Raw genomic sequence first — 16,015 nt, 5'->3', positions numbered from 1 at the left:
CCGGGCAGTGATTCTCAATCCTCTCTGCATATTGGAATTAACTGAGGAGCTTTTTAAGAAAGGCTAATGTCTGTGCTTGACCCCCAAACCAATTAAATTGGAGTGGGGTGCAGGCATTGAAATATTTAAAAGGCTTTCCAGGTGATTCTAATGGGTAGACATGGTTGAACACACTGAGACAGATCATAGAACTAAGAATGCACTATGCATTAACTAATTTACTCATTAGTTTATATATATGTGTATATATAAGTTATTAACGTGTCTGTGTTCACATAAGACAGAGAGAGAGAAGGAATAGTGTTAGATTTAGATATTCAGCATTCCTGAAATATGTTCAGCAGAACACTAATTGTGTAAGACTTTAATAGCTGTTGTCTAAAAACCCTACATAAGCAGAAACCCATTGGGGAAACATGGAGTTAAGTTAATAGGCTTCTCTGCAGGACTTCTTGGGGACTTGAATACGTCAAGCGTACTATAAACCTCAACTATTTGAAGATTACCTCGGGGCTCACCAGACTGCCCCAAGTGGTTCTCCAACAAATCAATTATCCCTGATTTCCATATATTGCCTATGAAATGGCAGGTCCAGGAGGTTGGTGAGGCGACAGCATCTCTGTTGTTTATTTCAGTTTTAAAAGTCCAGTTCATTTTGTCTTCTCGGAATCTATAATTGTAGAGGCCTTTCTTTCCTACCATTCTTATTTGGGAAAGGTCATGTTTCCTCTTTTGCTAGCACCATCACTCTTACCTTGATAGAGGATACCACCTCTGCTGATAAGCTGATCTTATTTTAAAAACAGAGGACTTGGGGGCTTGGTAGTCTCTTGGTGGCCACAACAGAGAAGGGTTGCTTTCTTTACCAGAGCCCCGTATCAGGACCTGCAGTCAACACCCAGGAAGTGAACTGGGCACACATTCGCTACCACCAACAGCTACCACCTGGCCCAGGCTGCCATATTTGCTTTTGTTTGTATTTCTTTTTTTACCCTTCTATTTCCTTTTCCCCTTCTCTTTTTTTAAATTTTTTATTTTGTTAAGTTACTATTTCTTAAAGGAATCAATCATCTTTCCTTCTCTGGCTTCCCTTATATATTTTAAAAATAAAGTATGTATAACAAATTTTAGGCAAATATACATTTCAGTTACTTCACATGTATAAAGACATTGTTTTACATACATAAAAAACGCTTTCTCTTTTTACAACATTTATTTTATTCTGTTACTAAGAACAAAAAAAATCTAGTATTTTGATGGGTTTAATTCATGACTGTATTCTCCTTTAATGTAAATAATTACTACTTTGGGATTTGAAGAATTGGTCTTCAAAAATGAGTCTATCTGCTATAAACTAACTGGCTAAATTTATTGACAAATCTGATATAATAATATGCTAAGATCAGGATTGAAAAACACAAATTAAAAAAAAATTATTTTTAGATATTTGGTATGATACCTTGTACATAAAATATATCCCTCAATTTAAATAGAAGCCATGCCTAAGAGTTAGAAACATAACCTCTGGTTAAAATGCTCTTATTTTAGAGCTTTAGTCACTCTATCAAATTGCTCAATGTTTTCTTTTTAAAGTTTGTTTTCTTGTTTAGTAATAAACCTCTAATCAATATGCTTTCTTTTTTCACATAAAATTATTCATATAGTCCAAAACCAAGGATTAATATAAAATTTCTACCAAAATAATAAGCCTTTTTCAAATAGTTGTAATTATTCAGAATTAAATGCAAAGTTCAGAGGTTCTGAATGACGAATTGACAGCATGGCCTGTGCTGGATCACCTCCTGGCGCCTCACACATCAGCCTCTGAATTCCCACTGCACCTCATAAAACTTGTGGGGATAACTCTTAATTTTCTGAAAGAGCTGTTGTAAGAGTTAAAAATTATATACAACAATAATCTGACTAATAGTAGGAGCTCAAGAAATTGTAGCCATTATCAATTATTAGCACAAAACTACATGAAAGCATTTTCCTAGTTTAGGTATCTGGGATTGGAGCTTTATAGCTGGACAGCCACAATGATTAATTTAAGCCTTTTCCTGGTCATTAAAATAACTCAATTCACTCTTCTATAAAGTAATCTGATAGATGTTTTTAAATGCATTAATTCTCCTTATTAAGCTTTGTAACATTTCCTTTTAATCATCCTGGTACTCTACAATGAAAAAGATATACCTGCATTATGTAACTTATTTATTTATATTAAATGGATTTGGTGATAAATTCCACTATGTAAAAAAATAATGGCACATAAAATTTATGAAGATTTTATTGTTTCTACACAAAATAGAATAAATAATATTAAGTCCTAAGAGAAATATTTATGAAGAGCTTATTGTTTCTACACAAAATAGAATAAATAATATTAAGTCCTAAGAGAAATACAAACAAAAGGGGCATCAAGTGAAGTTTAGAAAACATACACTAATAAAATTTTAAGTTTAGCTTTGTAAGAACCTTTGGAACTGAAAATAGCTCAAGTTATTAAACCTGAATTCAGACCCTGGTTTTGTTAGAACTTCTATGAGCTACTTAAATTATTTAACCTCAGAGGTAATATTACTTAATTTACGGAGATTTTGAAGGAAAAATCATTAAATGTATAGTTTGTATGCTCAAAATTCTTAATTATGTTGCCACTACCCATTTTATTTCTCTAAAACAAGTTTTTGAAGACTGTTATTTAAAGAAGACCAATAATCATGCTATCTATAAACACAGAATCCAGTGTCATTGTAAGAGGTATATTATACTAGCATCTCATTATTTAATTATTCTATTTGTTTTTCTGTAGAAACCTGAATAGCATTATGCTAGAGTTCTGATATGTAGTGAAAATAAATGCATTTCCTTGTTCAAATTTTTACAAACATCAGATCAACAGCTGGTAAGACCCTGAAATGATTTTGGAAAGTTCAACATCATTATGAAAAGGAGATACACAGAGTAGAAGATGCTTTAAGATAGAGGTAGATATTTAACACATGTATGATTTTGAAATCTATGTGTGAAACAACTGAAAATAATACTTTATCATATTTGTGTATCAACTGATCAGTGGACAAATCAATATTGATATCTAATAGCGATCACATGATACAGTGTGAGTAAAATTACATGGATCCTGTCCCATACTTAGACCAATATAGCAGCCTTTCCCCATATAAGCATCCCACCAGTCCTTTTCCCATGATGTCCAATTAAAATCGGTCCTTCATCAAGAGGTAGACTCAATTTACCCTCCTCCCTGAAGCTGGGCATGCTTGTGATTGCTCCAACCTATAGAGGAAGTAATGCTATGTGACCTCTGAAGCTCGGTTATCAAAAAAGCATCCAGCTTCTGTATGTGTTTCTCCTTTGGGGAAGCCACTCTAGAAAAATCAGCCAATAAACTGCAAGAAAGCCCCAATTAGTGTGTGCATAGAAGCCACAGGGAGAGACCAACATGGAGAGACCAACGTGGAGAGACTCATGCAAGGAGGAACTGAGGCTCCCAGCCAACAGCCAGTGTCACCCTCTACATTCGTGATTGACGGAAGCTTCACATGGCATTTGCCTCCAACACTTCAGTTATCTAGCTAAGACTCCAGATATGATGGACCAGAAACAATCTGTCTCCATATACCCTGTTCAAATACTTGACCCAAAGAATTGGTGAGCATAATAAATGTTTGTGTGTGTCATTAAGTTTTCAGGTAATTCATTATGGAATCATAAATGCTGCAGCACTAAAAACTATGTAGGACTGGAAAAGAGAAGAATTGGTGCAGAAGTGGGAACATATTATCTGGCTAGAGAAAATCTAATTTATAAAAAAGGAATTTGCCCTTTTAACATTTGTACCGTACCTGCCATACCATAATGTCTATGTAAACTTTAGTGCCTAGAACAGGGTCTGGAACTTGGGGCATACACAGTATATGTTTATTGAATGAATGATTACAGATGCAACTAAGCCAGAAAAATGAAACCTACCAGATACTGCTAGCACGCACTTACAAAGCACAGACTGTAGCAGCCGCAATTTTCTCATCTGTGAAATGTGAAAATGCATGTGAAGAGTATGTGGGAAGAGTCCAATTAAGAGAAGTTAATTTACTACTCCATTTTTCTTCTATCATCTCTAGCATTATGATTTCACAATGAAGCGCGTTAAAATATTTCTTGAGGTTGAGACTGCCAAATTATATCATATCATTTCATAAAACTTTAGAAGTCAAAGTATCTCCTTTTTTACCAAACTCTGAGCACAAAGGTCAAGCCCAGGTCATCTGAAGTGCCCAGTAAATCTTAGCTGTTAGAAAACAGTCTGTAAGCAGGGAAATGATTTGAATTCTTGACAAGTCTGATGAAATCGATTTAGATAAAGCCTGGCTTGAAGATAAATTACATATCACAATATTTTTTCTTTTTTTTGAGACAGACTTTCACTCTTATTGCCCAGGCTGGCGTGCGGTGCCGCGATCTCCGCTCACTGCAACCTCCGCCTTCCAGTTTCAAGCGATTCTCCTGCCTCAGCCTCCCAAGTAGCTGGGAAAACAGGCACCCACCACCACGTAGGCTAATTTTTGTATTTTTAGTAGAGGCAGGGTTTCATCATGTTGGTCAGGCTGGTCTCGAACTCCTGACTTCAAGTGATCCGCCCATCTCAGCCTCTCAACATGATGGGATTACAGATGTGAGCCACCGCGCCAAGCCTATATATATCACAATTCTATCTTCGGCAAAGGGAGCTTTTATTTTGAACAAATGTGTTCTGCCTCCAATTCCTCAATTCTCTAAATTCTTCCAGCGTTTTTCTTTTTCTTTTTTTCTTTTTTTTTTTTTTGGCATGGTCTTGTTTGGTCACCCAGATGGGAGTACAGTAGCACAATCTCGGCTCACTGCAGCCTCAACCTCTCAGGTTTAAATTATATTCATGTCTCATCCTCTCGAGTGGCTGGGACTACAGGCGTGTGCCACCACGTGTGGGTAATTTTTGTATTTTTCATGGAGATTGGGCTTCACCATGTTGGCCAGGCTGGTCTCAAACTCCTGGTCTCAAGTAATCCACCTGCCTTGACCTCCCAAAGTGCTGGGATTACAAGCACAAGCCACTGCACTTGCCATTCCAGCATACTGTTAATATGTAATCTCTCTAGACACCATGACTTTAAGAGATTCACTACATGGCTTTGCATGTATGTGTTTAGTGGAAGAATGTAGGGAAATTATTTGTAGGTTAAATTATTTGTTTTCATGACTTTGCTCGTTGGCATGCAGAGCTCTGTGATAACATGTTTAGAGAGAAAAAATTCTATCATTTATTATAGTAATACTTATCTTAAATTTTTCTCATTGAATTAAAATGGCATATGATGAACTGTTTTAAACATATACAATCATGAAGAGAATAATGCAATAACCTCCATCAACCACCAACTAACTTCAACAATCATCAATAAGTACCAACCTATGGCCAATTCTGCTTTTTCCATTTCCTTATCGCCCTCAACGGTGGACTCATTTGAAGCAATTTGCAGACGGTACGTCCTTAAATCAGTAAATACTTCAGTATAAGTCTCTGAGATACAATAACTTAGAGAAACACATTTTTTAGTATCATTATCATACATAATCCAATAAATAATAATTTTTAAAAATTTCATTAACTGTCCAGATTTCACATTACTTTAACTTTTATACATAATTTAGCACATTAGGGCCCAAGAATGCCCACACATTCAGCTGTTGTACATGTCTTTAGATAGCTTTTAATCTACAGGTGCCCTCCTTTCACAATTTTTCTCCGCATTTTATATGTTAAAGAAGTCAGTTGTTTGTCCTGTACAGTTTTCCACACACAGAAAAGTACTACTGGAAGTACCAAACTACTGAGCTATGTCAACTATATTTTTTACACTAGTACTGTACTTATTACTAGAAATAATTATGAATAGAAGTGATTTGCTAATTCTGCTATGGTCTGAATGTGTTCCTCCATAATTCCCCAAAGTGACAGGATTAGAAGGTGGGGCCTTTTGGAGATGATTTAGGTCATAATGGTGCCACCATCCCGAGTGAGATTAGTCCCCTTAATAAAAGAAGCCCCAGAGAGCTGCCTTGATCCTCCGTCATGAGTGGATGTGGCAAGAAGGCAGCATCTATGAAGCAGAGAGCCCTCACCAGACACCAAGTCCACTGGCGTCTTGATCTTACATTTCCTGGCCACCAGAACTGTGAGCAATAAATTTCTGCTGTTTATCAATGAACCTCTTCTAAGGTATTTTGTTATAGCTGCCTGAATTGACTAAGATGAAGTCAGAGAAAATGGGATTAGAATTTCCTATGAGCTGAAGTATTTCATCTTTTAGATAAGAGTCCATTTAATCTTTTGGAGCTACTAGAGGAGACTGAGGTTGGAAATGCTGAAGTTTTAGAGTATTTCTTAATATCTCCTCAAATATGTCCCTACTCTAAACCATTGTCAAGCTTCCTGTGGAGGAACAGTTGTCGAGAAATACATACATTTATTCCTGAACAAGAAGAACCACTATGAAATCCACTATGAAGACTTTTTTCTTATGAGTTTATTCATCTTTAAACTTCAATTGAAAACATGCTCGTTGAACTTCTATTCTATACAAAGCACAGACACAATTTCAACTCTGCAGGAGTGACATTCAAGTGAAGAGCTGATGGATGGGTCGATAAGCTCAAAAGAGAATAACATACATATTATTAAAGCACTAATATTCTTCTAGGTTTGATTCTGAATACAGCATTGATTTGTTAAGCATTTTGTTGCAAGTTTGTAGTGGAATAAAAGATAAGAAAGTCCAGCTTCTGTTAGCAACACAGAAATCTAAAATGTATCGCTCAAACCAATGGTCTTAAAAAAAATTACATGCAAATTTGCACTTGTCAAATGATGAGATTTGTACTTATCATAAGATGAGATTTGCACTCACCACAATGTAAATAATTTTATTCTTCTAAATGACTCCTACCTGCTTTTGTACACAATAGCAAAGCAAACCATTAAAAATCATATATATGTATATGTACATATATGTGTGTGTGTGTATTTCAATTATTTTTTCAAAATTTAAGTCCCAGAATTGTTCATCAGATTTTTACACATAAATGCCCAAAGGTAGCTTTTGGCATTTAATAGAGACTGACTCTTTAGATGTGAAAAAAAATGCCATTCCTATTATACAGAAATCTCAGGCTGTAAATGTATTTCAAAATAAATCATAAAAATATTTAGCAAAAGAAGTTCTAATAAGGGATTTACGTAATTGTAGTAAAATAAATATGTTTCAGTAAGAAAACAACTTAAATGTTTTGCACATATTCGTCATTAGCACTCTCTATTGATAATTATATCTGCGTGTGGAGCTGCAGTTGTATGGCAAGTCCCCTAGTAGACTTCAGAGGTCATCATTCCATCTGTAATTTCTATATGTCGCTTACCAGGAGATGGATAAAGCAGGGAATCTCATTGCAGACATGAAAGCTTGCCTGTTTTCTAAGATAATAACCTAAGGAATCTCTACTGATGCCAGACAGCTTCAAACCCTTGAGCTGAGAGATGCACCTTCATAAGCACCCTGCAGACCCACATATATTGTCATATATTCTACTGGTCACACTTAACTGCTTTCTTCCTTATGTTCGTCACTACTTTTCTCACAATAAGCAATAAAAATAAACACATGAAGTCTTTCCTTTTCTATTCATCCACAGAAAACTATGAAAGGAGAAGAGATCTATGGCCTCTATAGTTCTAGTTCAAACTAGACATTTTGTAAAGTTTTGTAAAGAACGTGGTTCATGCTGACTCACCCTGGATTAGGTAAGTCAGCATAATTAAGATCTAAACACAGGATGATACAGAGTTTTTCTAAAAATAAAACTGGCCAATTTTTAAGTTTTTAAAGTGTTCCCATTTGCGACAGTGATGGGTAGGTATCCATCATTTCTTAATCATATACAGTATGAGAGAACCTCTGTTGAATCATGTTTAATCTCAGAACTCTGTAAGTCTATTAATCTGATTTTACAAACAAGAAAACCAAAGTTCACTATAGAGTCTTCATCTTGGCCAAGAAATTGATGCTTGTAAAAGTCACAGACTTGCATCTCAAACACATTCTATTTAATTGTTTATCCTACCACACTACCCACGTTAAGAAAATAAAGCTAAACAAATTACATGGTTATGAAAATTCCTCCCAAATGCTATGGAGTTGTAATTCTTCCTGTACTATAATATAGCGTGGTTCTCTATTTTTTCATGTTTACCTTCCTACAGGTTGACTTTACCCCTCTGTTTGATAAGGAGAATTGTATTTCTACTGTCTTTATTAACACTTAGTTTTTAGGCATACTTAATAAAACTATTCATGCAGTGCTATTAAGATGCCTAAATAATTTAATACTTTCAAAATGCCCCAAATTATAGATGGATTAAAAACAACCCATGCCTCTCTAATGTATTTTTATGATTTTCCAATAGTCCTATGTATGAATGTCACATGGAGATGAATCTACAAATAACATCACGTAGCATAACAGAGCACTTCCACTCTGATGTTTGGTCAAGGTTTTTGAAAGCCTTCGCATTATTTCAAATATTCATTTTCTCCCTTCTCTCTGACCTAGTTGAAACAGCATTTCCATTAGCACAACTCTAGTCTTCATCTTGCATTGCCTTTTAAAACAAGTGATTCTGCTTTCAATGTGTGACTATGCTAGTTGTTTACAAGATCACATAAAATGATTAATATATTGATAAACCAGAGATATTAATCTTAAAACACGAGAGTAAATTATTTATTTTAATTCCATACTTGTAAGTAGTTACACTGTCCTTACAGAATTAAAAACAGAACTTAGTTTTAAAAAGCCATTCAAGTTCACACAATTTTAAAAGAAAGACTACTTACTTGTTCAAATTCATTCTTTTGAAACTCTTCAAAACCAAAAATGTCCAATATTCCAATATCCAATGTCTGCATGCTGAAAGAAAACAATACACCAGGATAAATGGGCATCCTTAAAACTCCTTCATGACCCTCTGCTCATTCTTCAGGTCAGAAGAATCCAGACACTTAGCACATTGCTGCCAATTTGGACTAAAAATATGAAATAATTATTTTAGAGTCTCATTAAAAAAACTCTGAAAGTTAGTCCCCCAAAAGTGTTATTTTGATGCTTTGATTCAAACACATGCACATTTATAAAAACACATCATCCTGTAAATCTGTTTAAATTCCTTATAGATGCTGGATATTAGACATTTGTCCAATGCATAGTTTGCAAAAGTTTTCTACCATTCAGTAGGTTGTCTATTTACTCTGTTAATAGTTTCTTTTAATAATCTGTACAACAAACTCCCATGATGCAAGTTTACCTGTGTAACAAACCTGTACATGTACCCTTAAACTTAAAAATTTAAAAAAACAAGAATTTGAGGCCAAAAAACCCAAAAACCACATTGATTTTAAATTAAAAATGTACCACTAGGTGTGTGATTTAATATTTGCTTATCTGAAATAGTCCTTGTTGCTGTCTCCTTAGGTTGGACTTCTTTTCCTTTAAGGAACTGAACCTACATGTCAAGTGGTCCTCACTAGCTGTACTTGTGTCTTCTCAGGCTATGCAAGCAGTAAGTCAGAATTTTTTCATCACACCCAAGTGTGATGTAAGGTAAAACACAGTTAAGTCACAAGCATGTTCTTTGATGGATCAAATTTAGTCACTTTAAAAATTCTTCCAGAAGTAATTCTTATAAAAGGAGAATGAAAAAAGTAGAACTTTTGAAGGATAATTTAAATAAATTGATCTTGTTATTCAATGTGAACTATCACTCTTGGAAACAGAATTTACTACAATTATCGATGATAAAAATCTCAGATGTCTGAGCCCACTTGATAAGCAAGGAAAGATGTAAGACAGGCCCAAGTCAGTGACAGCCGCTCTAGCAATGGAGATCAGGTGAAGAGGGTCACAGGGAAGGCAGGGAAGGGTAGCATGGGTCACGTTGGCATGAGCCTGCTTCTTACAAGGAAGCCCAGAGACAATTCTGGAATTTCTGGGAGGGCACGTACTCCACCTCTTCCACATCACTGATGTATAATATGAATGGGACAAATGCTGTACTAATTTCCTGCCAATGGGCACACTGTTCTGTTATTATTATTGTGCTTACAGGGTCAATATCCATTATTTGGTTGGTTGTTAAACTGGGATTTCTTTGCTTTTTTCAAACTGCAGAACCAAACTGGCAAACACCTCAGTCTTTGCATTGTATTTTGTTTTTCACATACAGTATAGAATTATAATCCATGAGGGTCTATAATACATTGCTTCAATGACCATTTTTTCTCTAAAAATGTAGTCACAATTCTATAATATCCTGCCTGTAATATCTGTTGTTATATGTGGTAGAATATAAGCTTCATAAGTAGGAGGGAGAAAATTTTTTAAAAGCCTTCATACAAATTTCACATGTTAAAGAATATAATATAAGGAGAGAAAAAAAGAAATCATTCAATATATTTTCCTAATTGACTTAGTTTATAAGAAGAAAGAATAAAAATAGCTTTATAACTCATAGTGTGTCCAAATAAACTCTACATGGATTAAATGCTGGAACAAGAAATTAAAATGGTATAAGAAAACAAATGCGATTGTTTATTCTGATTTCAGTTTTGGGAAAACTCAAAATAAGTGTTTTAAACTATTGAACACTTTTCAACTATTAAACACTTATTCAACTATTAAACTCCTTTGCAGGATAAGTAATATAAATAAAACTGTTTCTGTTAGAGGTAAATGTTATGTGAAAATGTATTGCGTCATTCGCTTTGGTCGGTACTTTTCAATTTACTGATACATCTCTCCAGTTTTCTGTTCACCATCCAGCATCCATGCATCCTCCTCTCCATCCTGCTGGCCTTACGATATACACAAAGAGATGTTTGGAATGATGTTCGTTCAGTGCTAACAATGCTGCCGAGGCTTAGGATGATTTTTTGTTTGTTTTGGTCATGTGTGTGTGTCTGTGTGTGTGTGTGTGTGTTGGGTGTGTACCAGGGTGTGGTTTGGTGTGTGTGTGTGCTGAGTGTGTAGTGTGGGGGTGTGGTTTGGGGTGTATGTGTGTGTGTTGGGTGTGTAGTGGGGTGTGGTTTGCTCTGTGTGTGTGTGTGTGTGTGTGCGCGTTGTCTGTGTGATGCGCTGCATCATTTTTCTTAAAGCAGTTTGGTGATAAAGTTTGTCAGACTTTGGAGATGTTCAGTCTTGGGGTAGGTTTAAATACTTTTTGGTTGGTTAACTTTAGACAAGTTACTTAAATATTTTGAACTGGAGTTTCATCGTGTATATAAACAGGAGATCAAGTAAAATTTGTCCACCTAGATCACTGCTAGAATTAGAGATGATACGAAGTTCTAAAACAAATAGCTGTTATATAGAGTTTCCAAAAAGCTACCTCTTTAAAAAAAAAAAAAATTTAAGTATCAATCTTATTAAAATTACAAAGAAATACAATTTGAAAAAATTAGAATGAGAAAGATATTTTCCTATATACTTTTTCTGATAGTTTAAATTGGTAGAGGCTTCCTCAAAAACAATTTAGTTATAAAGTTTGCAATATTCATATCTTTTGAACCAGTACTTCCATATATGGGAATCTATTCCAAGATTTCCAGAAACGCTTTTGAAGACTTATAAACAAGGATGTTCATTGTTATCTTAATTACTACAACTACAAAAAGAAATATTTATTTATATCCCAGACTGAAAACACAATTAATTAAATAGTATGGACCCTATGATAAATTAAGAAAGCAATATATAAATTCTGTATAAATAATAACCCCAATTATATATCCAGAAGGCCTGGAAAGAAATAGAATGAGACTTGAAAAAGGAAATGGAGATATTGCTTTGTTTACTTCTTTTAACTATTCTCAATTTTCTAAGGTTTCTATATTGAAACATCTATTTTTATAACCAGCAAATATTTCATTGATGTGTATATAAAGGTAATATGAAAACACAGGAAATGTTCATGAACAACATTAATCCCAAAACAAAAGCCAGAAACAAAATGTATACCTTTAGTATACTTAAAGTATAATTTGAACTATGTTAAAAAATAAACTTAAGACACAGGAAAAATAAAGTCTATGTTAACAGTACCTGTAATAAGCTGGTAGACCTGGAGGTGATTTCTTAATTTCCTAAATGTTCTATACTGAGTACTATAAGAATATTTATCTTTAACATTATTTAAAAACTATATTTGGGCATTTTCTAATTCTGTAGAGAAAAGTGACACCAATATCCCTAAGGGCAGAGAGGGGAAACTATAGACCCGGTGGGTAGGAGAAAAGTGTCTGGTTTTGCCTGTAATAAGAGATGCTGCCAAGGCAGGGACAACTTAAGGAGTCAGGAGAAAAAGCACTGGGGCCTCTCCCCTGAAGGCCGGGTGCTGGCCCCAAGCACGATGCCTCCGTTCACTGACATCAGGGTCCCTATGTCAGGCTCTCAGGTTTGATTACCCTCCTTGCTTCCCAGTTGACCTTGGCAGAAGAGACCCTATGATCATGGCATATTGTTTTGATAGAATTTAGGGAAAAGAGCAACAGATACCCGTGACACCATGTTGCTTCATACATACCTGCCTCCCTTACAAGGATGGCAAATTGCATCCACACACAGAGAAGAGAAATTTGGCCACTGTGGCATGTGTGGGTGGGCAAAATCATTACAGGATGGGTTCACATTGGGGAAAGTGAATGATTAATTAGTAATTTAGAGTGGCATACATTTGATTGGAAGGGTATTCCTCTTAAATGATCTTAAATGATTTTTTTTTCACATTTCACAGATACCCACTCTAAACATACTTGGTTTTTAAAAAAAGAAAATTCCATTGTCAGGAGAAAAATTAAATGCAAGTTTAAAGCATTTGAAGGACTACTTCTGCAATTACTGAGATGCATAACATGTTCATTTAAAATAATTTATTTCATCATTTATGACTGAAATATGTGTCTGTTACTGCAATAGCAACCTTGGCAGGATAGTAATAAAAACTTTTAGCCAGCAAAGTGCCCATACCACATAGCAGTCCGCATGACTGTCCTTTCCCTTATTGATATTTGACTCCTATTCCACAGGCATTTAACTTAACATTCAATTTCTGACAAGGGGGAGCACAGAGGTCATGTGATCCAGCCAAGACTCAATCCTATAGGCAAAATTAACATAAATTAGATGATCTGTTTCAGTTCAAATTCTGCCTTAGAATTCTCCTGATAGCTTTCCTGATAGTTAACAAAACTGTCAGCTTGCATTGACATATTAGTAAAATGCAACACCCTTTACATCAGACAAAATATTAAACGCCAAGACATCAGTCTGGTTTTCATTCTACCTTTCATGTAGATAGGTATAGGGTGGAGAAAGGACTGAATTAAAGAGAATGTTTATCTTAGAACATGGGCAAACTCACTTCATCTGAGCAGAACAATCTGATGGTGTGTACAAGGCAGCTTTTGTCCTCAATTATCCTCAGGCAAGGAGATTCCCTAGAGAGTTATCCAAGTAGTCAGTTTAGGAAGTAGCTTAACCCTACTTGGCACAAAAACCCTTAGACTGACTTAGACCAGTAGGACCCCAGATGGGGCAAGAATTAAATATAAACACATTCCAGACGTGAGCAATCTTGTCCAGACCTACTGCCCTTGGGATCAGCTGCACGTACATAGAGGCTAGTGCTGGAAAGTCCCTGGAGACACCGAGCATTCATCAACTGCACTGTCAATATGCTGATTTATTCATTTACAATAAGTTCTGTTTTCCTTAGTTGGCATGATGCCTCGCTGTGGAGGTGAGCCCTGCTTACATCTTACCTTCTTTCAACCTCTCAAGGTATTTTTCAGTCTATGAGAGAAACTTGGGGGGAAGAAGTAGGACTCTAGGATTGCATACTTTTGGGGGTTCCTCTCTTTTATTCTTTGAAGAAAGTACCTGAGACTTCTCACTTTGTGCAACCATGCCAGAAATTATGGAAAGCCTTTGCAATTCTGACAGTTGAGCTAGAAGCTAGGAGTAAACAGAGGCCCTCTGGCCTTCTCTATCCTTTATGGTAGGTACAAACTAGCATCCTCCTAGATACAGTCATTCCCTGCACCTTTCCCCACAGAAATATATGTTAGGAAGTACAGAACTGTGGACCCCTTGCAAGGAAGACTGCAGTAACTAGACTTCGAGAAAATCTGGGATGCAGGTGAACACAGGAGTCCTGTGCACGAAGCACTGTTAAGAGCATTTAAAAATGCCTCTCCTCATTTAATCCTAGCAGATACTGAGATACAGAATGGTGAAGCTGCCTCAAAACAGAGATGAGTATTAGAGAGACCAAGCATTTGAACTTGGCCATCTAGCTGTAGGGCCTGTGCCTGTAAGGTCTATGAAGCACTGCAGAAAACTATTTCCAATTGCTGGTCTTACACCCGAGTCTAATTCTGCTCTCCTTAGAAACAGGAAGGGCACTGCCTGCACTTGGGATAAGAAAGTGAGCAGTTCATCAATAACTGTAGTAGTGATAAGAATATACATAGTAACAGATCACTTATATCCTTCATAGTAGTGAAAGCCACACTCACACTTTAAAGCATGAATACTTAGTATCTTTTTTCTTTTTCTTTTTTGTTTTTGAGATGGAGTTTCGCTCTTGTTGCCCAGGCTGGAGCGCAATGGCATTATCTTAGCTCATCACAACCTCTGCTCCTGGGTTCAAGTGATTCTCCTGCCTCAGCCTTCTGAGTAGCTGGGATTACAAGCATGCACCACCATGCCCAGCTAATTTTGTATTTTTAGTAGAGACGGTTTCTCCATGTTGGTCAGGCGGGTCCTGATCTCAGGTGATCCACCTGTCTCGGCCTCCAAAAGTGCTGGGATTGCAGGCATGAGCCACCGTGTCCAGCCAAATACTTAGTATCTTAATAAATTTGTGTTTTTATGTATTATATGCTGCATTTATAACAATGACATATATGTCTGTTTTGTTACAAAAAGCATCTTTAGAAACAAGAATCAAGTCAACCTACAACACAATTTAATTACCTTTCAAAAACAATAAATAATATTTATGTTGACTCATATCTCTACTCTCAAACAACTCTCATTTCAGAATAATAGTAGACTAAGTAAGACACCAGTAGTCCACAGGTATTCTGTAATCATGAAAAAGCATGGTTATGAAGGGACAGATAGAAACACAGATAAATAGTTATCACAAAATAGTTTGTGTCCAAAAAAGAGCCAGAAACAAAACTGTACTTATGGGATGTGGAGCATCAGGAATCCGCATACATGGCTGCTGGTAGCTTGAAGCTGAACTTTGGAAAATGCTTTGACTTCATCTACCAAAGCTGAACACATGACTACTGAGTGACCCAGAAATTCCACTCGTGGGCTTGTAGCCTGGAGAACAAGTACGTATGTTCGCCCTAGCATATGCACAAGAATGTTCAGGCTGTTTTGTTTCTGTTTTGTTTTGTTTTTTTGAAACAGTCTTCCTCTGTCACCCAGGCTGGAGTGCAGTGGTGCAGTCTCGGCTCACTACAACCTCTGTCCCAGATTCAAGCGATTCTCCTGCCTCAGCCTCCCAAGTAGCTGGGATTACAGGTGCGTGCCATTGCAGCCAGCTTTTTGTATTTTTACAAGAGTCGGGGTTTTGCCATGTTGGCCAGGCTGGTCTTGAACTCCTGGCCTCAAGAAATGCACCTGCCTTGGCCTCCCAAAGTGCTGGGATTACATGTGTGAGCCACTGCACCCGGCTGCGGCTGCTTTATTTCTAATGGTCAAAACTGGAAACAACACAAGTGTCCATCAACAGTAAAATACAAAACCGAATCATATGCAGAGGTATGTCCAGACATATTTTTACAAAATAATATTATACAGGAATACAATAAGAATGAATTACCAC

General features: G+C 36.2%; 1 protein-coding gene across 4 annotated transcripts in view; it reads right to left on the bottom strand.

Annotated features, from left to right (window-relative positions):
- Positions 1 to 16,015, bottom strand: part of MYO16 (myosin XVI) — a 574,351-nt gene that overhangs the window by 202,534 nt on the left and 355,802 nt on the right. For all 4 annotated transcript variants that reach the window (XM_021929768.2, XM_021929769.2, XM_003914068.5 and 1 more), the window contains exon 21: positions 8,955 to 9,027. In XM_021929768.2, coding sequence (XP_021785460.2) covers positions 8,955 to 9,027 — 73 coding nt within the window. The remainder of the gene's footprint in view (positions 1 to 8,954; positions 9,028 to 16,015) is intronic.

This window comes from Papio anubis, chromosome 15 (assembly GCF_008728515.1).
Source record: "Papio anubis isolate 15944 chromosome 15, Panubis1.0, whole genome shotgun sequence".
Lineage (NCBI taxonomy): Eukaryota > Metazoa > Chordata > Mammalia > Primates > Cercopithecidae > Papio > Papio anubis.
The sequence above is the reverse complement of the archived record's forward strand: the minus strand, read 5'-3'. Positions and strand labels throughout refer to the sequence as shown.